The sequence below is a fragment of the Aplosporella prunicola genome (assembly GCF_010093885.1).
Source record: "Aplosporella prunicola CBS 121167 unplaced genomic scaffold K452scaffold_7, whole genome shotgun sequence".
Classification (NCBI taxonomy): domain Eukaryota; kingdom Fungi; phylum Ascomycota; class Dothideomycetes; order Botryosphaeriales; family Aplosporellaceae; genus Aplosporella; species Aplosporella prunicola.
This window is the reverse complement of record NW_022983535.1, coordinates 59,049-85,348: the sequence shown is the minus strand read 5'-3', so window position 1 is coordinate 85,348 and position 26,300 is coordinate 59,049. Positions and strand designations below refer to the sequence as shown.

The 26,300-nt window shown below is 51.5% G+C and overlaps 12 protein-coding genes across 12 annotated transcripts; 3 read left to right on the top strand and 9 right to left on the bottom strand.

The window, feature by feature from the left end:
• Positions 1 to 70: 70 nt before the first annotated feature.
• Positions 71 to 1,312, bottom strand: K452DRAFT_296245 (uncharacterized protein; the record flags this gene model as incomplete). Its single annotated transcript, XM_033541897.1, has 1 exon — positions 71 to 1,312. One exon carries the CDS (start codon positions 1,310 to 1,312, stop codon positions 71 to 73), a length of 1,242 nt encoding a protein of 413 aa, XP_033399689.1.
• A 1,633-nt stretch (positions 1,313 to 2,945) lies between these two features.
• K452DRAFT_296244 (uncharacterized protein) lies at positions 2,946 to 3,245 on the top strand (the record flags this gene model as incomplete). The annotated part of the gene is made up of 1 exon (XM_033541896.1): positions 2,946 to 3,245. The coding sequence occupies one exon, from the start codon at positions 2,946 to 2,948 to the stop codon at positions 3,243 to 3,245; it is 300 nt and encodes a 99-aa protein (XP_033399688.1).
• A 1,110-nt stretch (positions 3,246 to 4,355) lies between these two features.
• Positions 4,356 to 5,709, bottom strand: K452DRAFT_267041 (uncharacterized protein). Its single transcript, XM_033538826.1, has 4 exons — positions 5,399 to 5,709; positions 5,246 to 5,339; positions 4,789 to 5,174; positions 4,356 to 4,729 (listed from the first exon to the last, which is right to left on the bottom strand). The coding sequence occupies exons 1-4, from the start codon at positions 5,637 to 5,639 to the stop codon at positions 4,503 to 4,505; spliced, it is 948 nt and encodes a 315-aa protein (XP_033399687.1). The 5' UTR covers positions 5,640 to 5,709; the 3' UTR covers positions 4,356 to 4,502.
• A 1,641-nt stretch (positions 5,710 to 7,350) lies between these two features.
• Positions 7,351 to 9,446, bottom strand: K452DRAFT_223371 (uncharacterized protein; the record flags this gene model as incomplete). Its single annotated transcript, XM_033536613.1, has 9 exons — positions 7,351 to 7,418; positions 7,484 to 7,800; positions 7,924 to 8,046; positions 8,105 to 8,235; positions 8,303 to 8,685; positions 8,732 to 8,872; positions 8,923 to 9,020; positions 9,136 to 9,209; positions 9,294 to 9,446. Coding segments are annotated over 9 exons (1,488 nt in total), but the record flags the coding sequence as incomplete, so codon positions are not given.
• Positions 9,447 to 10,002: 556 nt separating this feature from the next.
• On the bottom strand, positions 10,003 to 12,016 carry K452DRAFT_306619 (uncharacterized protein; the record flags this gene model as incomplete). Its single annotated transcript, XM_033542998.1, has 4 exons — positions 10,003 to 10,401; positions 10,486 to 10,595; positions 10,654 to 11,458; positions 11,513 to 12,016. The coding sequence occupies 4 exons, from the start codon at positions 12,014 to 12,016 to the stop codon at positions 10,003 to 10,005; spliced, it is 1,818 nt and encodes a 605-aa protein (XP_033399685.1).
• A 332-nt stretch (positions 12,017 to 12,348) lies between these two features.
• K452DRAFT_345340 (uncharacterized protein) lies at positions 12,349 to 12,893 on the bottom strand (the record flags this gene model as incomplete). Its single annotated transcript, XM_033545450.1, has 1 exon — positions 12,349 to 12,893. The coding sequence occupies one exon, from the start codon at positions 12,891 to 12,893 to the stop codon at positions 12,453 to 12,455; it is 441 nt and encodes a 146-aa protein (XP_033399684.1). The 3' UTR covers positions 12,349 to 12,452.
• A 1,290-nt stretch (positions 12,894 to 14,183) lies between these two features.
• K452DRAFT_223966 (uncharacterized protein) lies at positions 14,184 to 15,417 on the bottom strand (the record flags this gene model as incomplete). Its single annotated transcript, XM_033536659.1, has 4 exons — positions 14,184 to 14,510; positions 14,563 to 14,757; positions 14,810 to 15,272; positions 15,329 to 15,417. 4 exons carry the CDS (start codon positions 15,415 to 15,417, stop codon positions 14,184 to 14,186), a joined length of 1,074 nt encoding a protein of 357 aa, XP_033399683.1.
• Positions 15,418 to 15,890: 473 nt separating this feature from the next.
• On the bottom strand, positions 15,891 to 18,035 carry K452DRAFT_246052 (uncharacterized protein). The gene is made up of 6 exons (XM_033538004.1): positions 17,709 to 18,035; positions 17,511 to 17,645; positions 17,057 to 17,457; positions 16,921 to 17,001; positions 16,800 to 16,868; positions 15,891 to 16,747 (listed from the first exon to the last, which is right to left on the bottom strand). Exons 1-6 carry the CDS (start codon positions 17,917 to 17,919, stop codon positions 16,091 to 16,093), a joined length of 1,554 nt encoding a protein of 517 aa, XP_033399682.1. The 5' UTR covers positions 17,920 to 18,035; the 3' UTR covers positions 15,891 to 16,090.
• Positions 18,036 to 18,651: 616 nt separating this feature from the next.
• K452DRAFT_296238 (uncharacterized protein) lies at positions 18,652 to 19,723 on the top strand (the record flags this gene model as incomplete). Its single annotated transcript, XM_033541895.1, has 2 exons — positions 18,652 to 19,165; positions 19,227 to 19,723. The coding sequence occupies 2 exons, from the start codon at positions 18,652 to 18,654 to the stop codon at positions 19,721 to 19,723; spliced, it is 1,011 nt and encodes a 336-aa protein (XP_033399681.1).
• Positions 19,724 to 19,864: 141 nt separating this feature from the next.
• Positions 19,865 to 21,604, bottom strand: K452DRAFT_267025 (uncharacterized protein; the record flags this gene model as incomplete). Its single annotated transcript, XM_033538825.1, has 2 exons — positions 19,865 to 20,717; positions 20,832 to 21,604. 2 exons carry the CDS (start codon positions 21,602 to 21,604, stop codon positions 19,865 to 19,867), a joined length of 1,626 nt encoding a protein of 541 aa, XP_033399680.1.
• A 429-nt stretch (positions 21,605 to 22,033) lies between these two features.
• Positions 22,034 to 23,492, top strand: K452DRAFT_345331 (uncharacterized protein; the record flags this gene model as incomplete). The annotated part of the gene is made up of 3 exons (XM_033545449.1): positions 22,034 to 22,283; positions 22,346 to 23,238; positions 23,283 to 23,492. Coding segments are annotated over exons 1-3 (1,104 nt in total). The 5' UTR covers positions 22,034 to 22,282.
• Positions 23,493 to 24,437: 945 nt separating this feature from the next.
• K452DRAFT_349819 (uncharacterized protein) lies at positions 24,438 to 25,936 on the bottom strand (the record flags this gene model as incomplete). The annotated part of the gene is made up of 7 exons (XM_033545619.1): positions 24,438 to 24,686; positions 24,736 to 24,847; positions 24,898 to 24,973; positions 25,022 to 25,256; positions 25,302 to 25,376; positions 25,424 to 25,812; positions 25,859 to 25,936. 7 exons carry the CDS (start codon positions 25,934 to 25,936, stop codon positions 24,578 to 24,580), a joined length of 1,074 nt encoding a protein of 357 aa, XP_033399678.1. The 3' UTR covers positions 24,438 to 24,577.
• Between the last annotated feature and the right edge of the window lie 364 nt (positions 25,937 to 26,300).

The window sequence follows — 26,300 nt, the reverse complement described above, 5'->3', positions numbered from 1 at the left end:
GAAAGAAAGAAAGAGAAAGAAAAAAAAAGCAAATCCTTCGCCGCCAACGACAAGTACCACCATTTACCCTTCAAGAGAAGCGGCGGGTGCGGGTCCTGTCGACCCCCGGCGGCTCGAGCTCGTAGCCCGAGGTGGTCGAGCGGTCGCCGCGGCGGCGCACAGTGTGGGCGTGGGCGGGCGGAGCAGGTGGAGCGGGCGGAGCGGGAGGGGCAGGCGGAGCGGCGGGCGGGGCGGCGCCAAGGCCCATGGCGTCCAGCTCGAGCTGGGCCTGCTTCTCGAAGACCGTGGCCGCGTAGCCAGTGCCATCCCGGGTCTTCTGGCTAATGGGAGGCTCGCGGAAGATGTTGAAGCACTCCGGGAATGACCCGAAGTTCTGCTGGAAGTTCTCCCAGACGCCGCGGTCCCATGGGTAGACCTTGGGCGCTGCCGCCTGCTCGGCCTTCTTCGTGCCGTCGGTGCTGCGGATCGTGAGCCGAGCACCATGACGGAGCTCCGTCATCCTGACATTGTGGCCGATGAGGTTGGTCCACATATAGGCATTGAAGAACACTTCGACCAGACACATGATGAAGGTGATTGTGCTGGTTACGAAGTAGGTGATCTCGAGGGGCTTGAAGTGCTCCCTGCGGTGTGTGAAGAAGAGCCAGTAACCGAAGAAGATGGTGATGGTCAGCTGGACCGGCAGCAGGGTGAGTGCCCAGAGGTAGGCCTTCTGGGTCTTTAGGTATACTGGTGCCGGAAACCAGTAACACTGGTGGTCAAACAACGGCAAGCATTTTTTCGGCTTCGGGTCGTGGTGGGTACGGTCCGGCTGCTCGATTTTGCAAATGTCGCAAAACCGTGTGATGCCGGTCCGTCCATCGACCTGCCGGATGACGTTGTCCTTCGCCGACGGCTCCTTGTGTCGAGGGGCGCTCCAGTTGCCAACGACCAGGACGTACAGCCAGGAGACAGCCCACAAGAAGCCAGTGACGCTGGGCAGGATGAGAAGGAGCAGCCCATGGGTCCGGCCGTAGGGAGGACAGAAGGCGAAGAGGTCGGCACCGAAAAGGCATGGGTGGAGATACCTCTCCCATCCCCATCGGAAGCTCAAGAAGCAACCCGTACCGATGAGCTGCGCAACGGTGAGGCAGGGAGCGAGGACGCCGAGGACGGAGGAGCTGAAGGACCGGACGCCCGGCACTTCGCAGATGGTGGTGATGACGGCGCCGATAGCGGAAACCGCCTTCATCATGAGGCCCCATCCAATGATGAGGACGGAGAGGATGACGTGGACGCCAGCGGCCACTTGGGCGGCACGCGAGGGAGGCATGGTGGTGGCGGTAGTGGTAATAGTAGTGGTGATGGTGGTAGTGCACTGGAAAAGAAGTGTGCCGGCCGATCAGAAGAAGTCGGTGGGAGGTGGGGGGAGGAGGTACTTATATAGTTGCAGATGGTGAATGAACTCGCTAAGCGAGAGAAGCGAACGGAAGGTGCTAGGCAGAAGAGAAGGAAGGCACGAGGGGGTTGTGAAAGTGAAAGATGACTGATGGTGAAAGAGAATGACGTAGACGGTAGAGCTTCGCGCCTTCCCTTATTGCCAGCGCGGGGCAAAGCGCCGACAATAGCTTGCCGGTAGCGGTGGATGCGGCTGTGGGGAGTGAGGTGAATACGTTAAAATGTTGAGTGATTGTGGGTATATGGTAGAGTGTCGGCTTCGTGGTAGAAGCCTCTATATAGGGGCTTGAAGCTACTCAGCTCGTTGCGGTGGTGCGCGTGACGTGTGTATAGCCTCTGTAATGGTGTACATAATAAGTTGTACAGCGTGGGGATGAGGAGGATGTATAAGGATGCGGTAGGGCTTCCTATATACGTAGAGCGTGTAGATTCGCATGTATAAACTATAAAGAGAGCGAATGTATAGGGATATGGATAGAAATAGATATAAAGGTTTATATCTTTACGGAAGTATGGAAAGCTACTTAGCACTCTATAATAGGTTGTATTACGTATCTACCGCTACTGTACTAGGGGTAAATGTATAGTGCCGGTTCGAGGAGATAGAAAATAATATAGCTATAATATAGAGAATCTCTACGCGTAGGTGTGAAGAGGTCTAGTGGGTTGCGACTATATAACAGGTAGATATATATATCGTGCGCGTAGGGCTTTAAGAAGGCTTGTTACGTAAGGATATAAATGTAGTAGTATTCGAAGTAAATAAGACTCTATATAAGGGTATAAAGCCGTTCGGGGGTAGTGAAGATGCTTCCTACTATATATACGTTGCTAGGCAGCGTATATTCATCGTGTACTTACGTATCTATATGTAGTATACCTAAGGGTGCTTCAGCGAAATTGCTTGGTATTGCGGGAGTGGGGGTTCTGGCCGGGGCCGTTGAACAGCGTATGTGTTTGTGTGTAGATCTGGCTTTGTGAAAATGGGTGCCGCGGTTCTTTGTGGGTGGTTTGAAGTAGACGGGCTCCAACGACGTCAGTGCTTGATTTAGTTGACGTTTTGACTGAATACATTTTCTTTTCGTCTATTGCCCGTAGAGGAAATTTGGGACTTACGTCTTGAATTAGAGTTTCGACTATTTTACGCTTGTTAGTCGCAACTCAGCGATAGGCTTCTGCCTGGCCAAAACGTCGAGGTGCGGTCGCGAACCATGGCATCGCACTTTTCGGTACCATCAGTGTGCAAAAACGCAAGTATATAGCTCTTCGCCCTTTCCGCAGCATGTAAAAGCAAACCAAGCACTCTAATCTCCACTTTCAGTCTCGAAATCCCAAAAGGCCAAGCTCTTAAAACTCACACTTTCGGTATGGACTTATCCACGCCTAGTTTCCTGCAGTGCAGTGAGTGCTAACAATGAAACAGACTTTACATACACACACACAAACAAAACTCACACGCACACACACATACAATGCGTCTTCTCCAGCTCTTTCTCGGCACCATCACCATGGCCAGCTTTGCAACCAAGGCAGAAGCATACGCAAAAGCGGATGCGAAGCCGGAGCGCTCCGACCTGCACCCTTGCTTCCAGAGGTGTATTGACTCGCACTACGATTACCCCTTCTGGGACAGCACTCGCGCGGAAATATGCGAAAAGGACTGGAAATCAAAGACGTACGACTATTTCGGCTATACCATCTCGCCTTGCATAGTCCACGAGTGCTCCTCTGAGAAGCACGAGGTGGTCCACAGTTTCCAGGAGTTTATGGCGGACTTCTGTGGCAAGACGGCTTTCGCTAAAGATTAGTGTTCTTGAGTGTTGGTTTTTGATGTTGTTAATAGGTAGTCTGGTGTTGGTTTAGTTCACTAAGCTTAGGATCGTGTTTTCGCGGTACTCTTTGTTTAATTAATAATGAACTCTCATCGGCTTCGCTGTCCATCGGCTTGCTATTCTTAGAATAATGAAGTGTTCCGTTTGCCCATGTACGACTGATTCTTAACTTGTCATTTTGATTTGAAAGGGAAAATCTTAGTTGCCATAGTGGGGAGATACGGGAGCATGCGTCTTTAAAGTAGGATTGTTTCGCGGGTGATTACAGAGGGATTAGACACTTTATAAGAGCATACAGTATAGCAATGCGAAGCTATACCAACGGGCTTATAAAACAAAGACCAGTGACATTATGAGAAGTGTGCGGTACTAACGCGCAAATGTGAATGTATCCCTACATAGTGCATATTACAGACAGTGATGACGGACTTCTGCTTACGCATGCAAAGATTGCGGAATATACCAAAGACGTTCAGTAGCGAGCGTATAAAAGTTATATTACATACTATAAAAGAACGTAAATGCATAATCATAAGATCCACTTCGCACTACCATGTCCGCATTAGATATATTTAAGTAAAGAAGCAGTCTTTCCCATAGCAAATGCTAAATACGTGACGTATAGAACATAGTCAAATGGCTATAGAACTGAATATAATGCCTGCTTAGAAAATACGTCGTGCTGTTAAGAAAAGAGTTCTCCGCGTCCCATAACTCTTATCCTCTTCCCCCTACAAAGTATAACTACTTCGTGCTCCTATGTATCCACAACCCTTTACCGTATCCCGCACTGCAAGCACTAACAGAAGCTATAGACGCACGTAGAAAATACATCTGCAACCCCCTAAACGGCTTTATACCCTTCTATAGAGATTTAGTACTTCGAATCCCGCCTCTACCTATAACCCCCTACTGCAGCACTCCCCGTAGACGATAATATAAGCGCTATAGGTATAAAATATACACCATCATAGCTCTATACATAGTTCACGGGAGTATTAGCGGCAAACTGCCTCGGGCTTCCGTGCCGCCCTACTGCCCATTCACGCTATTTTAACTGGCTGGAATGTATGCGCAGAGCTGCGAAGCGGATTAATTGAGCGAGTGAATAAGCTACGTCAAGCCTGCAACAGCAATCGGCAAAGCCGAAAGAAAAACTAATCAAGAGCGGCCAAACCTTCAGCCTCGGGTATCTCCCACGACCACCAGGGCCTCAAACATTAGAACCAGCCACTAGTACTTGTAGCAAAGCAGGTCGGTATCCGTAGTCATAACATCCTTGACCTTGACATCATCCGCCAATCCCAGCATCTCCAGTGTATCATCAAGGGAGACTTGCGAAGAGTCGTCATCCTGCGTTTTGATGCCGCTGTACTCCTTGTTGCGCTGCGAGGGGAGCTTCTGCTGCCACTCCCACCACAGGCGATCAATCTGGGCGTGGTGGAGGAAGAAAAGCGGATCTAGGCGTTCGTCAGCATTTGTTTGCCGGAAATTTACCATTAGAGACGGTGTAACAAACCATTGGGCGCAGTGGGGGTCGCCATGTCGCCGCCCACGCCGGTGTTGATGGCGAGGTGGGGCCCCTCCTCGAGCTGGACTCGGAAATTCTGGTAGTCGAAACGGCCTTGAATCCTCTTGAGCGACATCTTGCTGTACTCCTCCTTGAACATGTCGCCGGGCTTCTCGGATCCGCTGTTAAACTCGCGGGACAGGCAGTGCGACTCCTCGTCGTCGTTGTGGTAAGCCGGCTTGAGGTCGGCGAACGGTCCGTCGGTCACGCAGTTGTAAGTGTTGTCTCCATGCTTTTCGGCCTTGTCGGAATTGCCATTGCCTCCCAGGCCACTCTCTGCGTCCCAGATCTTCGAGTTAACGGGATCCTCGGCGTCTAGAGTCCAGTCCCAGTACCTGAATTCGTGGGTTAGCTTTGCGTTGCATTGCTAGTAAATTTACCAGCGTCGAAAAACGGATGAACTTACGTGGCAGTGCCGTTGTATCCACAGTCTTGAAGGGCCTTTTCATAGACATGGACAAAGTAACGGTGCCACGGGAGGAAGCTTCCCACAAGGTTAACTGCAGTCCATAAGTACCTTATCCCGGATTGTGTTGAGCTGGAGCTGTTATATACATACTCTTCTTGTCAAGAGCTTGGTGGACGTGGGCAAAATCGTCATACAAAGTCGTGTTGAGATCAAGACGAGACGGCTTCGTGGTCAAACATTGAACGGATTGCACGAAAGAAGCCCTATCTCCATCATTAAGTTGGCGCCATTCTAACCTCTTCCGTTGGTCGGTGCATGTCGACGAAGCTGCCTGGCCGGCAGGAAGCGCTACCGCAAGAGCGGAAAGTGAGAGCAGCTGAGCAATAAGCATTCTAAAGAGCGTGGGTTCGAAAAATTCGAATGGAATGAGCGTTACTGGTAGCTGGTGTTGTGGTGTTCCTTCTTGGTGGTTATATGAATTTTGAATGAAATCTACCCCTTGATGGCCCCCAACAAACCTCAAACATCTCCTCGTATCGGCGCATGCTCTCTGCTAAAGAACTATGGAGCCCCGCGGTAGAGCTTCTTTCTTTGTGTCTGGGTATTGCACGTGGTGCACGCACTGTAAGTAATGATTGAAGGCCTGACAGCTCGTATAAAGTGGGTCGTGCTGACTCCGCCACAATGGCTGTGCTCAATCCTCCACATCACAACAACCTTTTCAGTCCCGACTGCTACCTTTTCAAAGTGTCTTGGCAGCGGAGGAAGCCCATAAGCAGTTATTTTCTCCTTTTCCGCCAGTCGGAAATGTAATAGAGATACCTTTTACCCATTCAAATGTTTCACGCTAGCAACCGAAAGTGAACACACGTTCGGCAGTCGGCATTTACATGCCCGCTTGTGGTGGAGATGCTTGTTTGATGCTCTATTGCTCGAAAGATTAAATAGGTACCCAATGGGTATTTCGAGAAGAACCTAATTGCCAGTAGGTTTGGGGTTAAAGTAAGCTTCTATAACGAAACATGAATGCCTGGCAGTACAAACATAATCCGTACCATCTCATATTTTGGAGTGATAGAAAAAGCTTAATCGTGGGCTTTGCACACCAGTCATGCGCTGGTCTCACGACCGCCAAGGCTACTCAGGTTAGCATTTTTTTAAGGGCTTAGTCGGTCAAAGGAAGAATGAGGTATGTAAGGGGTCTTGTATAATAGTAAGGATTGTTTTGTGGAGCCAGCCGAATGTCGTCCGAGTGGAAAAGGGGGCGTCCAGGCCTAAATAGGACGATGACTTTGGAACGGGTGGTCAAAGCTAAAGCCCGTTACCCTCAAGCGAGATTCACCACCCCACGAGATACCTACGCATGTACGGGGCGGAACCAAACCCCAGTCAAGGTTTTTATAGTATGCGTGCGTTCTAAGGCCTTTTTACCCATATATAGGACTCCGGCTTGTAGCTAGGTAACGAGTATTCCATGAAAATTGATTGTATTGTATCCCATCTCGCTGGAAGATGGATCTTTCTTGACGGTAATGGATGTTGCATGGACGGATGAATGAAATAGGCAGTTTCTCGCGATTGCCGATATCTCCGATGGCATGTGCTTGTTCGGATCGGCAGGTCTAAGTCTGATATGGTGAACATCTGATCTCCTCTTCAGCTGTATAGTGAAGGTACAAACATAAATACCACAAGTAAGCGCTATTTCATCCAAAGCTGCCCTTGTGGCTATAAACATGCTGGTACGGCTTTGGTTGTTGTGTTGCCATCGCTATAATAAGGACAGAGGACCCACTTTTGGTGGGGAGATCCGGAAGAACCAAGATCTAACTGACTCCAATATCTAATTGAAAGGATTATGAGGTGGTAAAAGCGTCGCAACGTACGTAGCGCAGGTGGAGGCGGGTCAGACGACTCAAGGTTAAATTGATGGAGTGGGGTTTGGGGGCATCAACCACTGGAGATCGCACAGAACACCGAGTGGCCGGAAAGAGTGTTGACAGCTTCTATAATGATGCTAGTACTTGTTTCAAGATGAATTTTTGATGCCAAACCATTGGGTCGTCGGATGTCCGGCATGCTGATAAGGAAGCGCTCGTGCTTCAAAGTTTCCGTTCCTTAATGAAAAGCGAAGCCACCATAGAAATCAACGCAAACAACAGCGACAAACCTAACCACAAACAAATCAGCCGACTTCTCACCAGAACCACGCAGAAAGGAAAACCAATCACTCACCATAAACCCAGTCAAGCCCCCTCAAATACGCTCCCACAACCGCCTCCCTCTCCCACCCAACAAGCCCGTCCACGAACGCCAGATCCGACAAGACGCGTTCAATAAACTTCTTTCCGTCAGGCAAGCTCGCGAATTTGTCTTCTAAGGCCCTGCGCAGCACGCTTTGCAGGACCGCGCTCGCGCCCGTCATGCCTACGACGACGCCGATGCTCCCAAAGAGGTAAAGCCCGCTGGTCACGACGGCCATGTGCGCGGGGTCGATGGCGGCGGACACGGCGACAAAGACGGCGGATTGCGCGATGGCGGTGCCGAAGCCGCTAAAAACACACGAGGGTGCGTAAGTAAATGAGAGAATGGATGAGTGGATGGGGTTTGCAGCATGGATTGAATGGCGGAAGTGCTGTTCAAGGCGGCTAAGGGGTTGGATGGGGCGAGCTTACCCTGGAATAATGTACAGCGATTCTAGGAGGTTGGTGTGGCCGCGCCAGCGAAGCAGGACGAGGAGGTAGCTAATTGCGGCAACGACTGTGGCGAGGGTGATCAAGAACTTGTAGCGGCCGGAGCTGATGGAGTTGTTAGACCGGGGCGAATGAGCTGATCGGAGATATAGCAGACACCTACCGCTTGACCAAGTACCCGGTCATGAGGCCTCCGACTGCGTTTCCTGCAACAGCAGGGAAGAGGTGCGCACCCGCGACTTTTGCCGAGGCTCGGGCGGTGATCTGAAAGTACAGCGGAACGCTGAACATGAACTAAACTCATCGTCAGCGGACAAGGTTCTGCAGTTGGACTTTGCAACATCATCAAGGCAAACCTCACCCCCATTTGGCCGGCCAGTTGCAGCATCGTTACAAGATAGCAAGCCACCACATCACCATTGCGCATGAGGCCGATCGGGAAGACAGGTTCTTTCGCCCAGTACTCTTCCACCAGCACGAGTAGGACCGCACAGAGCACAAACACGCCCAAAAGCGCCCAGATGAACGGGTGGTTCCACGGGACACTCTGGCCACCGATCTCGAGCGGCAGCATGAAGGCCAGGATGGTGATGGCCAAGAGCGCGGAACCAAGGAAATCGACGCGAGACAGCTTGGACTGCTTTTCCCGGTCGTTGGTGACTTCAGTGGCGGCTGCATCGGCGGCGGTATGGTCTGAAGGGTGTATTCCCCAGATGAGTATCATGGCGATCACTATGGTTGGAGCTTGGCCGATGAAAGACCTGGTTTGTTTGTTAGATGTAAGTGATACAAAGGGAGCTGAATACTTGCCAGCGCCAGCCAACGACATCCGCGAGATAACCCCCAAGAGGTCCGCCCAAGCTTCTGCCGGCGGTGGAAACGACATTAACGTAGCCTCTCCAAGCCGCAGCCTCACGTACAGGGACAAAGTCTGTGGGGAATGTCAGCATGTACCCTAAGGAAAGCAAGAGTAGCACCAACCTGCTATGGAGATGAAGACCAGATTCGTCATTGCCGCACCGCCGATACCCGAGACGATACGACCGATAATAACCTGAAGGAAGGTCGATCCAATGCCACTGAAGCCATGCCATTAGCATCCCCACCAGAACGATCGCAACGTCAAACTTACACGCCTGTGCTGTAAACATGTTAGCTACATACGCACGTGTCTACAGACTTGGATGCACTCACCAGCCCAGAGCAAATAGCGCATTAGAGACCTGCAGCACAGTCTTTCGGCCGTAGATATCGCTCAACTTTGCAAGCTACATCGCCCTTTGTCAGTGCACGATCCTTCACCAAAGGCACAACCAGACACAGTAGACTCAAACGCAGGCAAGCTAACATACCAAAGGCTGCGACGCTGCAGCAGCCAGTCCAAAACTGGTATAAATCCAGCTCGAGTAGGCCAGATCCTTGAATTCCGACGCAATGGTTCCGTGCGTTGCCAACGCAATGGATGAATCGGCGGACGATATAAACACTCCTGATAAAAGCCAAGACTTTGTCAGTCATCACCCAAACATTTACAGCCGGGTTGCAAATAACAGCATGCATACCTATCACCAGCACCGCGATTATGCTGGCTACCGATTTGGTCGATTGCGTAGTTTGCGTCGTGTCGGTGGGTACGGTTCCTGCTTCTTCATCATCATCCTGGGTCTGCTCGATTCCCACTGTCGGCACTTTGCTGCCCGAGTTGTACAGTAGCGGGGTACGTTCGCCAGGGTCTTCCGCCACCGAAGACTTTGCGGAAGCAGACGACGAAGCTAACAACGAAGAAGAGGAAGAAGACATGATCTACTGAATGACGAGCTATCACGTGCGAGGGATACGCTGAAACAGAGCGAAGCAAAACAAGTCCAGCGAGCGACAACACAACATGGAAAGGCAAAATCATGCAGTCATAAAAAGGTTTTGTTCAAATTTCCACGGCGGCGTGGGTGAGCTGCCGCTTACGGTGCAGGCACCAATGAAGCAAGACAAGCGCGGGATTGCGACATGTCCAGCGGCCCCACCTTGCGATAACCGTCAGCCGTCAACCGACAGTAACCACACTCAAACCCAATCCGACCACCTATTTCCCTCGCGGAAGAACAAGCCGTCTTTCTCAAACTGCGGTCCTTCAGCATCGATAATATAGCCCAGCTCGCAGCGCGAAAACGAGACCCGCTCTTGCTCGACCTCATAAAATTTGTCAAAGCGCGGCGACAGCGCGTCGTGGAGATTCTGGACGTTTCCGTCAGGATGCAGTGCCTCCCAAGGGCGAATGCATGTTTCGCTCTTGCAGGATTTGAGCACGAATAAGAGTGAGTCTAGGCGGGCTATCGCTTTGGTGACTGGAAGGCCGAGAAGAGTAGTGTTGCTGCTGTGGGAGAGGCCGAGAAAAGTGGTGTTGGTGCCGTGGGAGCTAGAGGCAGGAGAGTCGTACAAGTTATGTATCTGGTACGGGTCATTCTGCCAGAAAGTCAGCACAAGATCTCGGGCAACTTTCTTATCTATCGGCCAGCAAAAACATCTGAACAATCACGTAAAACTTACGTTGAGATCGTAGAGTTCGTGCTCGTTGTTGCACCAGACAGAATAGTACAGGTTGTAATCCTTCCCGACTATGCGAAGTGCCTTGTAGGTGTTATTCGGCAGTCGATTGTCTGCAACACATAGGTCAGTACGAAGCGTTTGGACATTCAAGGAGTTCCGGAGCCATACTTCCGTAGTCACCTTCCTCAATCACAATTCCCCAAAATTCCACATTAACGTGCTCATGACGGGAGTTCTTTGCTTCCGCAATGCCCTTTCCTGTCACTGGGATTGCAAGGCCATCAAACTCCTTTCTCGGAGCAACGCCGATCAAGTCAAGGAACGTCGGTGCCAGGTCAGTGTGCGACGTTACGATGTCCGTCGTCGCATTCTTGGGCACTCCAGGCCCGCGGATGATGAGCGGGATGTTAATGTCTTCTTCGTAGCCGCACTCCTTGCCAGGTTGCATCCGATGCTGACCAACATGGAACCCGTTGTCGGTGGTGAAGATGATGTACGTGTTGTCCAGGATCCCGTACCTATCCAGCCGTTCCACCACTCCTTCGATAATCTCGTCAACAGCTTGCAGAGACCTGAGGCGTTGTCGATAGAAGTGGTCGTTGTAATCTACATTTTCCTGGCTCTGGCGCGGCAGCGCTTTGATCCAGCTTACTCCGGATGGGTTTTCAGGATTGAAGTTCGGGGTGCGCGGCACCTTCACGTCCTTGAACAGGTGCTCGTGTCTTTTTGCAGGAATGGGCTCCGTGAATTTGTTTTTGCCGTCGCTGCCCTTCGCCACGTTGGCATGAGGCGCTACAGGAGCAATGGTCAAGAAGAAGGGCCTGTCTGCTTGCACAGCATCGTCAAGGAATCCATAAGCCTTCTCTGCCAGCAAGTCTGTCGCGTATTCATTTGGGTGGTTCACCGGAGGATCCTGGTTGCGCTGGAAGCTGCTGTTCAGGTACTGGTAGGTGAAAGGATCGATGAGAAAGTCCTGGGTTGTAAGAGTAAGCGAATGCCCAAGCATTGGAACAAAGCATTGACATACCGACCCATTGAACCCTCTGGGGTAGGGCTTGTTGTAGTTTTCGACTGTGTGCGCATTGAACAGCTTGCCTGTGTAGTAAGTTTTGTAGCCCGCATCCTGCAACCAGACAGGCAAGTAATCGTCGTTGAGGCCCTGGCTGATGAACTTTGGATATCCGCCGTACGGAGGGCTGACATCGGTGACATTTGTGTTGTGCGCGGCTTTGCCGGTCCACAAGCTTACTCGCGAAGGGCAGCAGATGGCGATAGTGCAAAAGTGGCGAGCGAAAAAGGTGCCATGGTCGCGGATGTGTTTCTTGAGCAGCGGTTGGTAGTCGAGCGAGTCTAGGTGGAGGTCCTGGTCGTCGGTGAGGATGAAGACGACGTTTGGACGGGAAGCGGAGGTGGTGTTTGACGTAAGGTTGGCGTTGCGCGGCACGTGCAAAGGCGCTTGAGCGTGTGGGGTCGTGCCGGTCGCTAGCGACAGGCCGGCCGAGACTCCCAGGGTCAACAGCGTCGTCCGCATCTTTTTCGGAGGTACAGCAATAACAATAACAATATCCAGCAGGGATGACGTTGCAACGCACTTCTGAGCTCTGTAAATGGAAGCCGTCAGCAGCTGACATGCCTCTTGTATGTACTACATAAAAGCAAGCAGCGCGGGCACGCGACTGCCGCTAGGTATTACGTGCTACTTGGATTAGGTACCCACCCGAGGGTCTCTGATATCATTTTAGCAGTTGCGCCGGTTGGAAGCCGGTTGGAAGCTCAGCAAGGTATTGCTGACAGTCTATTTTGACGTCCATCCATCATTTACATTTCTTCTGTGTCAAATCAATATCAATTCATTACCAATTATGTCTCCCGATGGATACGGGAGCTGATGCAGCTCCCGTATCCATGTCCCGAGGCTGCTTCCTAACATCTAGTTTCTGCAATGATGCACTCAAGCATCATGCTCGTTAATTCGAGTTTCTTCTCGGCAGAGGAGGATGCTGAACCGGGCGAGCCGGCTTCAGCTTCACCGTATTACTCCGCTTAAGCTCATTCAGTTCCAGCAGCGATGGAATCTCCTCCTTACCCAGCCTGACCCAAGTCGCAGACCTGCTGAGCTTCGGTGTTGGCGAAGGCGAGTGGAACACAAAGTCATCATCATCATCATCATCAACAGAGGATTCACCCCCGCGGCTCCGCGGCTTTCCCGCGGCTGTCGCCGCTTCAGGATCTGACAGCTTCTTGCGCTTTGCGCGGATCGTGCAGATCTTGATAGTGACCCAGCCGATGAAGGACAGGGTCAGGCATATGGCTATAAGGCCGAAGCCGATTTCGAATATGAGCGCGGCTGTGAACACATGCCGGTGTGGGGGATTGTTGGTTGCTTGGACTGAAACTGCGGTATCCATGGCTGCTGTGACGATAATTTTGCGAGATGTGCACTTGAGGCTGTCTTGATTATATAAAGCAGGCTCATGCGCCGAACAATGTAATTGTTCGACAAGGGAGAACAACTTGGCTCTTTACAACGCGTGTGCTACCAGCATATGGCCCATTGTTTGGAGTTGCTATCATACTTTACGCTTTCTGATTTTAGTCCTTTGTCCTTTGTCTAAAAATAACCATTAGTTCCGTTGCAGCTATAGAAATCGCCAAGCTACTCAAGACGTGCCCACCATTCCATATCAAACACAACAGATCAGTCTGAAACTATTGCCTAGTTCAGACCGTGCCAACAATTTTTTCTTCGGGTCTGGGACCGCGTTCTTTCGTGCGACAGGAAAATAGAGCCCCGGCCTCACACACCGTTTTTTTCGGCTCCTCAGGTTAAGATAAGATCACTCATCGTCCGCCTAAGCCATGGAAAGGTTTTTGACCATCCGTCTACGCACGCGCACATGCAGAAAAATGCAGCAAACAACCCTGTCGCCTCTCCCTAGGTCCTTCGATTCTTAAATCTCTACTGCCCAATCTGCAAACAGATTCTCGTGCGCTATTGATTAAAACCCCCGTCTTGGTGGTCCAGCCAGATTTTGGAAACGTAGGTTAAAATAAGTAAAGTATTTTCTTTGATTTTGTCCAATCCCGTGATAACGCTGAAGCACAGGACCGTTTCTGTCGGAATACCGTTGGCAAAGCTCTGGACTGATCCAGCCTTGTCTGAGGTGCGATTGACCTTGAGTGAGGAGCTTGTGCCTCCCTTGCTTTCACATTCCTTTGTTTATCCGGCGTAGGAAACACAGTTTCTTTTCTTCTTTTTTGACGTGACGGTGGTAAAGCGCTGTTCCAGAAAACGGCTTTACTATCCGTGAAACGTTCGCCGGTTTCAGTTGACTATTCGATGGACCAAATTCCAGGCGAGGATGTGACTATCCAACAAAACCGATGGCTTCAATCCTCGCAACATCTAAGGCGTTAGTGTTGCCAGAGAAGATGACGGAGTTTTATTTGCCCGTCCTTCCATTCCTTCGTTTGACGAGTTGAGTCTCCAGGGGTCCAGCCATTCAAGTTCCAGCCAGCTCGCTCCAGTATGTTCAGGTAGGGACCGAGTGCTCGGTCCATGCGGTTTCCAGGAGGTAACTCGGAGACCGGCCTCATGACAGCGTAGCCCAAAACATTCTTCCTCGCGTAGTTCCGAAAAGTCTTCATGTATATGCAACCAAAATAGCCAGCACCCTGGTTCCATATAGATGAAGTTCTCAGTCGAGAGACAAACGCCGCGGAGATAGTAGGTAAGCCTGAGAGGGTGTGTTAATCGGAGACGGGGGTTGCAGGGAAAGCCTTTGGAAAGTGTAAGATTGTCGTCTGAGCGCCTGGGGTTTACGGTTCAGCAAAATCGGCTTCAGTCCCTTGTTAAAGTTGTATAAGCATTGGCATGCCTCAATGAACGTGAAGATCAGGAAGATCATGCCTACACCCGCAAAGAGCAGCATCAGATCTTTCCCTTTGCTTGTCGCCCTTTGGGAGTTTCCATTTAGCAAGATAATTCTGCTTAAGAGATAGGCTACGCCAGCTAGCTGGAACACCTGTTCAGATTAGAATTAACGTTGGTCCAAGACAACAGTCTACCTGACTTACCATTGTGACGGTCATGCCAAGCTTGTTCTCGATTCTTGTGTAGTACACCGAAAACCCCAAGACGAGTAGGGAGGTAGGAATTAGGACCATCGTCAATGAATACTCTGGCTGGCTGAAATGGACATCAATCAGGTTGTATGAAATTACAAAGCTCAAGAAGAAGTACAAAACAAGCTTGAGTAGGACCAAATAAATCTGTTGCTTCCAAATCAGAATGAATAGTCACAACTGAGCCACGCAAACTTACCTGGTATGTCAAGAACCGGCTCCTCATATGTAAGTCAGCGCTGACATGCTTGTATATTGCCCAAGCAAACTCTTTGTGGAGTCTGTATGTAAACCCCCACATTGCGAGAGTGCAGATCCCTGTGATGATCGTGCAGACCAGCAAACAAGGTCCAATTTCAACCCAGATATCCTGGTCCAGTTTGACAAGTGGTTTGTTATACATGTCACGCTGTTCAGTTGCGTGGGGAACCACCCAGCGCATCTCCTTGTACAACAGTCCCGTGAAGATAAGTAGACAAGCATTGCAGACACATATCGCGAAAAGCTGGATGTTGTGCTTTGAACGGATAGCATCAAAAGCAAGCAACCATTGGTAGAGGCAACCAAACATGAAAAGAGAGAGATACACGGGTGCAGTGTACGAGATTTGGAGTTGGATGAAGTTGGGATTAGCCCATTGCTGCCATCGGATATGAATAAATCTGTTTTTCTGCGTCAGCGAGCGCGCGCAAACGACTGACACGGATGTCCGACTAACATTCCGAGGCCGACGACGACCAAAGCCTGTACAAAAGCAGTGAGGAAGAAGCCCCATTCGGCGCGCGACTGGGGAATGTATATGAGCATGGCGAAGATCGCGGTAGATTTGGGACGGAAACAGCTAGCTAGGCGCCGGCGCTGTAAGTAGGCATGCTTATATTTGTGGGCGCTACGGCCAAGGGGTGTCCACAGGGTACTCGGCGAGACCGATGGAGTTGTTTTGGGTTTCGGAAGGCAGCCGGGCGGCTGTGCAGCTAAAACCAAGCCAATGCAAGCACACTTACACGCACGCACGCGCAAACGGCTCGGTGCGGGTATCCACTTTGGTGCGATTGGAACTTCTCCGGGGATCTTGATGTCGCTGAAACTTGGCGAGCATCGTTCAGAAAAAGAAAAAGCCGTACGAGCTACTGTACAAGACGTGTGAGGAAGCCATCAACCACCCGGATGGGTGGCCAGCCTATCCGATTGATGCTCCATTGAAGACACCGCCCTTTCCATAGGCACGTCACAACTCACAAACGATCTCTCACAGCCTAGGTTCGCATGGCGCAGGGTGGCAGGATCGGGAGCGCAGGCATTCAATTGGTGCAGGATGCTAACAAAGGGGCAAGGGTGGGCCTTGCTAAAAGTTTTTGTGGCATGACGCCCAGGGAAAGGCTCTTGGCTCGGTAAAAATAAATGAGGCATGTGCCCGGCATTGACCCGGCCGGGCCAACCCCGGCTTTTGCCGGCCCCTCCAGCCCCCGAGACGAGCATCTCAAAGCTTCACCTTCACCCGCACGCCCTCGCTATCGCTGGGCCCGAACGGCGAGAAATAGTCGCGCGCCGCCTCGATGTCCCTCCGCGTCGTCTCGAACAGCTCCAGGTCGAACCGTCGGAACAGATTGCCCACCGTCAGCGTCAACTCCTGCTTCGCCAGCTCCATCCCCACGCAGCTGCGCGTCCCCTTGCTGAACGGCACGAAATACCGGTCCATCAACTTGCGCTGTTCGGCAGTGCTGGTGCTCGTGGGGTCGGAGCTGTCGAGCCAGCGCTCGGGCTGGAAATCCTTCGGTTTGGGAAAGACGGACCTGTTCTCGTGCAGATCACGCATGGTCATCGACAACACGGTGCCGGGCGGAAATACATATGTCTTGGCGTCTGGTCCGGGCGTCGTATAAGTCATTGGATGCCTTGAATTGGTGCGGACAAGGCGGCCCGAAACGGGGCAACCGACTCGCAGACTTTCCCAGATGACGGCTTGGAGGTACGGTAGCCCGTTCAGGGTCCGGAAGTCTACCATCGCCTCTCTTGGCAAGCTGGAGCATGACATCAATTCTTCCTTGAGCCGCTCGAGAATTTTAGGATTGGTCTGTAGATGATAGACCAGAGTGCAAAGGGTCATCCCCGTTGTTTCAGTACCGGCTCCGAGGATCTGTAACGTCCTTTAGCACGTTTCATTAGGCTTTGGGCACGGTAAGTCTCACAGTCTCAGCCTCCCACGCTAACCTTTCTGGAGTCTTGTCCTCGACACCCAGCAAGCTCGAGTTGTAGATCTACTCTCTTGTCAAAAAGAGGCGCGAGAAAGAGCTTGTCCACCGCACTTACAGCTTCGAACACTGTGGGCGGCCTGTCCGTTTCAGGCTTTCCGCCTGAGGCTATTACCGCTCGGGCCTGCGTCTTGAGACTCTGTGGCGGCGTCAGATCTTTAATTTGGTAAATTGTCCTGAGGAATTTCCCATACATCGCGTTTGTCATATAGAACGTTGACACTCGGGTTGATAAACGTCCAAACAAAACGAGGGATTGCGTCTAGAGTTTGAAGGGCAGGCACCATCCTCTGCCAAATAAAGGTGCCTGATAGAACTCTTAAGCAATCATGCAACGGCTTTGAAAAGTCTGGAGCAGAGAGGTTGTCCCTAGGCTGCGGTTCGGTAAAGATGGATATGACGTCCATTGACAAGCTGCGGAATGCATTGGACAGGTCGACAACCTGACCAGCTTTGCCGAGCTCTTCAATACGGCCCAGGAGCTGGTTCAGCTTTTGTTGCACTTGCGGCTCCAGCTTTGCTACATTTCCAGCGCTGAAGAACTTGGAAAAGGCTCCGCGGCGGCGGCGGTGGACATCGTGCGCCACCGTCGAAACTGTAAGTCCTGAGTATTCAGTGTTTCTATAAGCTGCTGTAAGGGCAACGTACACGCGGTGCAGTTTCCGGCATCGAGACCATAGTAAGTCGGGTCTTTGTCGAGTTTGAGAGTGTTCGAGAAGAGAACTTCCCAGTACAGATGATCGTTGATATGGACTTCGCCAGGGTTGATTCGCACAATCGGGCCTGTGACAACGGGCACTGATTAGCACCAGAGATTGAAAAGCCGGAAACTGGGAGCAAAAGTACCGTATCTCTCGTGCATGTCGCGGATTTTAAACATGTATTGACCACCCATGAGGCCGTCCCAGAAGAATTCGTACCATCTCGTCAGGCCCGCAAGCTTGTCACCAGGCACAGAAGCCAGAGGGTGGAAGTACAGTCGGTATATAGCGGACCAGGCGAAAATAGCCACGGCCAAAAACAGTACAGAGAACAAGAGCGACACGGGTAACGACATTTTGGGCGACGTAGAGTTGATGGCACGACAGAAATTCAGGCAGGAGGGGCCCAGCTTTTGAGCATACTCTGCTTCGCAAGACTATCTCGATGCAGAGTAGACGCATGCGATTACTGAGCATGTGCAGTGGCAGAGAAATGGCATCTTTCCCCAGCAACATGTATATAGGTTTAGTCGTCACACGGGCTTGAGAGCGAATTAGAGCGTGCATATAATTAAGTTTCTGATATTGCAGCGGCAACAGCAGCGGCAGCGGGGAAGCGGATAACAAACTGGGTGGTGGTCCCGTCCATCCTTGTCTATGCATCTGGACGGGTTGGAGATGATATAAAATGATGTAGGATGTTTCGGCCTTTTACCCCGCGGAGAAGAAGCGGGATGATCCGTTGTAGGTCCCTGGGCAGTGAGCAGCGTCGGCCAAAGTTTTTGCCGGGGTGCAGGTTGAGATGCATGTGGCCGTGGTGGCGACTCCCCGCAACGACTACCTACCTTACCTTACCTACTCTCTTCCGCCACCAGAGAGACGCCCGCTCGACACGCTCCCGCCTTCGCCCCAAGGTCCATCTCTGCGCATCAAAACATGGCCGCGCTTTGTCTTGCGCCGGCTGTCGCGCCGCTGCCCGCGCCCTAGTCACGTGCCGACGCGACTCAACGCCCTGCCGATGACGAGGGGTCGTATTTGATTCTTTGGGCGCTACTGCGCCTACGAGTACCTCAGCTTGCATCACAAAAATGGTCCACCATACAATCGTCGCCCTCGAGGCCATCCACTCGCCCCTGCCCGAATTCAAGCTGCCCGAGCCGCACACGCACACGCTGACCAGCTACCTGCGCACGTCGCGCGAAGACCTGCATGACCGTATCCGCGATGCCACCATCATCATCAACGTCGTCCATCCCCTCGATTCCGTCGCCCTCTCCGAGGAAATCACCCCGCACCTGCAGCTGATTGCTGTCATGGGCTCCGGCTACGACTCGGTCGACCTGGAGACGTGCCGCCGCCGCGGCATCAGGGTCACCAACTGCCCTCACGCCAACGTCCACACCGTCGCCGAGCACGTCATAGGCATGTACTTTGCCGCACGGCGGCGCACCGTCATCATGCACGAGCGCACCATGGGCACACTGGGCAGCGGCACAGAGTGGAAGGAGAGGGCAACGCTGGCGCAGTACATGCGTGTGCGCGGCGACGCACCGCTGAACTGCGAGGACGAGATCCTGGGAATTGTGGGATACGGGGCCATCGGTACTTTGCCGCATCTGTTTTGGGATACTCTCGAGGGCTCACGCTGACACGTCTGGCTTAGGGAAACGCATTGCTCTGCTCGCCGGCGCTCTGGGCATGAAAGTCATTGTTGCCGGTCGCAAGGGGGAGGAGGCAGCCACGGAGGATCGTGTTTCGTTCGCCGACGTTCTCCAAAAAGCCACCGTCCTCGTTCTTTGTTGTCCTCGTACCCCCGAAACCGTCAACCTCATGTCCGATCCTGAATTCAAGGCCATGCGCCCCGACGCTCTTCTCATCAACGTGTCCCGCGGCGGTATTGTGGACGAAGCGGCTCTGCTGACTGCGCTGAAGACAGAGCAGATCGCGGGAGCAGCAGCGGATGTCTTCCTCAAGGAGCCTGGCGAGGCCGGAAGATACGCCTCGAGCCCTTTGCTGGGATCCGAGGCGCAGGGTCTAAATATCACTGTCAGTCCGCACGTGGCTTGGTTCGGGGAAAAGACCATGGCCAATTACCAGCGCATCCTCAGGGAGAACATAGAGGGCTGGGTCGCCGGCAAGGAACAAAACATCGTCGCGTGAGGTGAGAGTAACAATTTGTTGCGCGACAAGGAGCCATACCTTGGTTAGGATACCGCGATCTCACGCCTTAAAAGTTTCCTACACATCTATCGCCTGTACCACGTACAACCAAACTTCTCGACCAATACATCATGTCCTCTGTCAATGCTCGCAGAAGTTGAAGGTATCCTCTTCGAACACATCGTCGACGGTCCCCGCAAACGCGGTCCGCTCCTGCATCAACTTTAACCTATGCTCTTTCGCTTCCTCCAGACTCATCGGCCACTCCACGTCCTCGACAACGTACTCGAGCAACTCGGCCGGCAGTTTTGGCACGGCGCCCTCCTTCCGCACCACGTCCGCCCACCAGTCCTTTTGCTGCGGCGGCACTCTCGCCGTGGAGATGATACGGCAATACGGATCCACCAAAAAGAGAGCGATGATCTTGCGATGGCCGGGCCTGGTTGGGTCATTCAGCTTGAATGGCGCCACCCGATGCTGAAACACATTCGGGAAAGCCAGCATCCGACCTTCCTGGGTCTTTATACTGCCAACGTCCTGAATACCAGGTTCGTCCTGTTTAATATCGAACATGATCTCGACGCCTTCGTAGTCGTTCTGCTCGGCTAAACCGTCTTCGTCCGACGTGTCAATCTTTTGTCTGAATGAGAGGTAGCTGTCCGTGACGTTCTCACAGTCGTAGTAGTAGAGCGCCGTCGCACAAATGTGCTCGTTGAGCATCTCCTCAACATGCCAGGACCCGCCTTCATATTTCGGCTTCTCCGGTGTCAGGTGGATGTTGGCGAGCTTAACTATGACCTGCAGGCCCTTTTCGATAAACTTTTGTCTGAGATTGAAGAACGGCGGCTTGTCTCTGGGCTCATAATCTTGGGGCTGTGGCAGGACGAGCCGTCTTGACCGCTGGATGCGATCGTACTCGGCTATTTGTTCTTCTTGTATCCGCTGGAGGCGCTCTTCTGTAGATTCGGGCTCCGGTTCTTGCTCCAGGTTTACGCTCCCTTCATCGTGCTCCCCCCCTCCCGCCGGGTCGACGGGAACCTGGACAGGCGTGGAATTAAAAGCGCCGAGCGCGGGCGACCATAGTGGAGCTAGTGGTGGCCCTGATGACTGGTCTTGTGGCTGGTCCGACTTGTTCTGCCCTGGGTAGTCGTACTCGTAGATTGTCTCGTTGACGGGAACCCGGTTGCGTGGGGAGTAGAATGAGCCGAGCGTCACCGACCAGAGCGGGACCGCCTTCGCCGCGATGCGCTCGATGGCGGCGTACAGCTTCTCGTGCCTGCACGGATGCAGGTTGTTGATGTAGCTGGTGAACTTGACGCCGACTTCATCATCAGTGAAAGCTAATTCAGCAGGGAGCCACTGATATTCCCAGGAGTAGAACTCGTTAGTTTCCTTGATGGGTTTGAACTCAGCGGGCTCGCCGGAGCCGCAGAGGCGCAGGCAATTCTCGAGCGTGACGCTCTTTTCAGGGAGGATGTGGGTGCAGTCGTAGATGAGGGGGAAGAGGGAGGGGTGCACAAGGTCAAGAACGCGGTTGTCGGAGCCGGGGTGCCAGTCCTTGTATTTGTCGGGGACGTCCTCGAGTGGCCTGACCGCGGCGCGGAGGTCTTGCTTCAGCTCCTCTGAGACAAGGGAGTCGGACTTGGCCACGCCCGCGTCGACATCGTACAGCAGGACGATGCCCTCGTCGACGAAGTCACGCGCCTTGTCCCTCAGCTCACGGATGCAGTAGTCAAACATCTCGGGCGTGAAGCCCTGGCTCCGGGCGTGGTGGTCTGGGCGCAGATCCTGGGGAGCGACGACCTCGCTCCGCCAGCGCTGCACAATGTCCTCGTCGAAGACCTTGCGCCGCCAGTCCGGCTTGTCGGTCAGCCGGTCCATGGCTGCGAGCATGGCGCGCTCGCGCACCGAGAGCCAGAAGCCGTTCCATGGGCCGCCGTGGTGCGAGGCGTAGATTGCGAGAGGGAAGCGGTGCTCGACGTCGGCGTCGTAGGGGCGTGGGGGACGGTTGGGGCGGAGCTGACGGCGTTGTGGTGGATAGGGGAAGCCGCGTCCTGTCATTGTGATTGCTTGGGGGGAGAGGGCTGTGGTGGTGGTGAGGCAAGGGAGAGACGAGATGAAGAAGTTCTATATATGCTGTTTGTGTTGTTCGACACCATGGTGGATTTGTGGAGGATTTGGTGGGGGTGTGGCCCAGGGGTGAGGCAGCAGCGGCGTTTCTGGCGTAGCGCAAGGCAGCAAGCCGGGTGTGGCGCGTGGCACTCCCTAGGCACGTCATGTCGCTAGGTTTCTAGTTAGGCAATTGAAGACATCCTCTGGCGCGGCAGGTAATTGTCTATATCTCAGAGAGCTAAAATCACAATGCTCTTACTACAAGCCGTGCGCTTGTTGCGCGCGCGCGTTCCCAACATACGTGCTTTCCTGATCGGTCCACCTACAAATGACTAAGCACCTTTCACGCTTTCACTACGACTTCACTTCACTTTCACTTCAGGCTCGTGTCTTTCTTTTCTATTTGGCCTGGTACTTTCTATTCACTTCTCTCGCTCTGCGTTTATAAGTACTTTCTTCCTCCCCTCACCTTCCACCGACTTCTTCTGACAGGCACACTTCTTTTTCTAGTGTCAACCATGCCTTCTTTCTCGTTTCTCGGCCAGGTAGCCGCCTTCTTTCATCTCGTAATCCTCAGCCTCTTCATTGGATGGTTCGTTGCTAAGGATATCTTCGCCGCCTTCTACACCATCCTCTCCTACCTGCCCCCGTTCATTTCCTTCACGGGCAAATACAGATTTGAGGCCGTCGCTATTTGCACTATTATCATCATATATACGCAGTTCTTCGGCTTTCACTACTACCTCTCTTTTCTTTGGGGTTGGAAAACATGCCTTGGACCGTGCTTCAGCTCCGACCCTCAGCTCCTCTGTCTACACGACGGCATAATGAAAGGGCTCTTACTTCTCATACTGCCCCACTTCATCTGGGCCTCTTGGATAGGCATATGGTTCTCGATCCTCATACTCGGCAACCTCAATTTCCTGTACGAAGACAAGAAAGAGCTTTCGGCATTTGACAGCCTAGTCAGACAAGTTGACAGAGTAACGGGACGCGAACGCTATTGCAGCATTTGCAATATCCAACAGTCAGATCTCATGCACCACGACAAAATACTCAACAAGTGTTTGCCACTCTTTAGCCATCACGACTATTGGTTTATGCCCCCGGTATACTTGAAAACCCAAAAGGCATACCTCTCCGCGATAGTCATGTTACCGCTCCAGCTAGTCATCACGGTTCTGAACTGGTACTACATCTTTTTTATGAACGGTACCGTTACAGTTTATCACATCGTCTACCTCTCACTCATCTCTTTCACTGTCATCTTGGCTCTCCGCGAAGTTGCCGTCAACGGCTACATATGGATCAATATAACCCTCTACAACACCAGAAAGCCGGAAATGGACGGAGTCCGGCTTAGGTTCCGCAGCGAAAATGGCAAGATCAGGTTTACGGAGCTGGTGTTTCACCCTGGAACCACGGCATTAAGGAAAACATTCGTCAGAATTTTAAGCGTTTGCCTCAGGATCTTGTCGATCCTCCTATTGGCGAAATGACATTCTGGGGCGAGGGATATGCGAAATGGGTGTGCGACAAGCATGTTAAGGTCGAGAAGGATTCCAAAGTCCCTGGTATACCGACCGCCCCGCCTCCTGTCTCTCATGGCGGTATCCCCGCCATCACGCTCACCATCCTCACGCCCACCAACCCTTAGCCCGGTGAAGCCCACTCATGCCAGCCTGCCTGAGGGGGTCTGAGAGCGTCTGATGGTACTTGTTGCAGGCGGAGACGGATTGCTTTCTTTGGTTATGATTCTTCCTTTGCTTCTTGTTTGTTTCTTTTCTTCAGAGGCGGAGGTACTTGGCGCAGGCGGTGACGGATTAGTACTTTGCTTTTGTTTCTTGCTTTTTTCATAAGGACGAACTAATTCCCTATACCTTTGCTTTTGCTTTTTTCACATCTGCGGAGATGACTCCAGCTAATTTTACTCTTGCTTTCTCACATGGACGAATTGGCTTCATATGTTCTTGCTTCTTGCGCATTCGTAAGGACGGATTGGATTTTTATAGTATTGCTTGCTGCTTTTCCGTAAGTCCGAATTGGCTCATTATGCCTTTATTTCTTCTTTTTTCGTATCTGTGGGATGCCTCCACCTAGTTTTGCTTCTTGTTCTCGAACAAGGGCGAATAAACTCCTTATGGGTTTGCTTCTTGGGGTTTCATAATGACGAATTGGTTTTTTGTACTTTTGCTTCTTGCTTCCTTATATAGACGAACTGACTTCTTATGCTCTTGTTTCTCGCGTTTTCATAAAAGCAGATTAGCTCGTTATGGTTTTGCTTCTTGCGTCTTCATAAGGACAGATTAGCTTCTTATAGTTTGCTTGTTGTTTTTCCATAAGGCTGAATTGACTCTTTGTGTCTTTGTTTCTGCTTTTTCCGTGTCTGCGGAATGCCTCCACTTAGTGTTGCTTCTTACTTTCTCACATGAAAAAATTGGCTTCAGCTCATTTCGCTTCATACTTTATTATAAGAATGGATTGGCCTCCTGTGTCCTTGATCTTGCTTCTTTCATACCTGCAAGGATTACTTCCTCTAATTTTGCGTTTTTTTTTTTTTTTTTTTTTTTTTTTTTTTTTTTTTTTTTTTTTTTTTTTTTTGCTATGCTCTGCACCCGACTAGCTTTATCATCATGGCGGGTTGCCTTTTGTGTAGCGCTGACGCAGCTATAAAGAAAATATTGACACCTTTAGAAACAACCAAGGTCTTCCATGCATCATATGGAAAGAACAAAGTTAAAATTATTTCTCCTCGGCGTTCGGGGCAAAAAACGATCTTTCTGCCTGTGGCGTAATCCGCAGCATATGCCTCCTTACGTTCCCCTCAACTCTGAAATCTCTCAAGGCAGAACTATTTCCGTCAGTAAGTCCGCTGTTGTTAATACTAGAGTCTTGCTCACTGTTGGGTGACGCGATTGTCGTACACAACCACGGTTCCGGGCGTCCAATGTACGCGAATGTGCCAGTCTTGACCTTTTTCAATATGGTCGTATAAGAAGTTCAGAACGGCAGCTGTGCTTTAATGAGTCTTAGCTTTCATGGCCCAGAATAGAAGTAATTACCACTTTCTTCTTGCTTCATGCCGACAATCTTCTTGGTATAAAGTCGATTCACGTAGAGTGAGTTTGCTCCAGTGACCTGAAGATGTCAGTTCCTTTTCCAAGAACTACAGTGTAGCAGACATACAGGATGCGTGCGCACCACAGGATGCACCGTCTCAATTGGATCCCTGATATATCTTTCTCGATACTCGTGCACAGCAGCTTGCGAATGGCCAGAATGCACTGCAAGCAAGCCGTGAAGTCTCTTCCGGTAAGTCTCAGACAGCGCGTTGTAAGCCGCAGTTGTTGACAGATACAACGTATCTCCGCCAGATGGTGGCGTACTCAAGACCAGGAATGTGGTCGTTCCCATGCCATTGCTTTAGTTGTTAGCAAACAGCTTGCGGCAAGTGTGAGTGTCTTACATTTCGTAGCTCATGTCACTGTGCCATTTTACACTTGTTGTGTTGTCTTTGATTTCGTTGTCAACTGCACCCGCTCTATTCTTAATCAGTATCATAGAGCAAGCCGGCTGTCGGTTACTCACACAAAATCCCGGTAAACAGGCAAAAGTTCCGGATAATCCTTTACCTGCCCACCCATTTGGTGGACATGCAGCGGGCCGAAATGTTTGCCGTACTCCTTTTGACGTTCCGGTCCGATGTCCGCAAAGTCTTGGTTCTTGAAAACAACAACTCCTCGCTCGGCAGCAAGTAATGCAAGCTCATCGAGTTGGCTGAGAGTTAACTTGCTTAGTTGCAAGCCTTTGATTTCCGTCCCTATTGCTGGGGTAATCTCATGGATAGAGGCTCCGGGAGCTTCTAGTAGGTTTCGTTTTGAGGGATCCGCGCGGTTTCCAACGTCAACATGGTCGAACTCCTGGAGCGGTGGCTGCAGGCCAGACTTGTGGTGTGGCAAGTAATCCTTGTATTTATACTGTGCTTATTAGCATCATCTAGCACGAGCGGAGCGCTTTGCTAACCTCTTCTGTATCGTAGTCAATCGAGGTTTCGGATCGGAGTTGCAACTTGAGTTCACGTGTTGCCGTTTCGGCTGCCATATCTGAGCACAGGGACCACGAGATACTGGCTCCTGCATGAAAAGTTTCAGCTACTTATTCTTTCCTCTAAAATATTCCGTTGGTTAATCGAGATTGCGACATCGGTTCAACTTAACTCGTCATTACAAGGGAGATTCTATGTGCGGTTAACAACATCCACATTATACAATTATTCTGTCGCTCAATACCTTCGACTATGCGCCTTTATTGGAGCACCGAATGAAATTCCAAGTTAAAACAGCACATTGCATAGCATGTGGTGATGGTGCAATTTCCCCGCTCTCGGCATTCGACATACTTCGCGAATCTATCCTTCCAATGACGTGCTCAAACGAGACTCTAGATAACCCAGATAAAGCAGCAA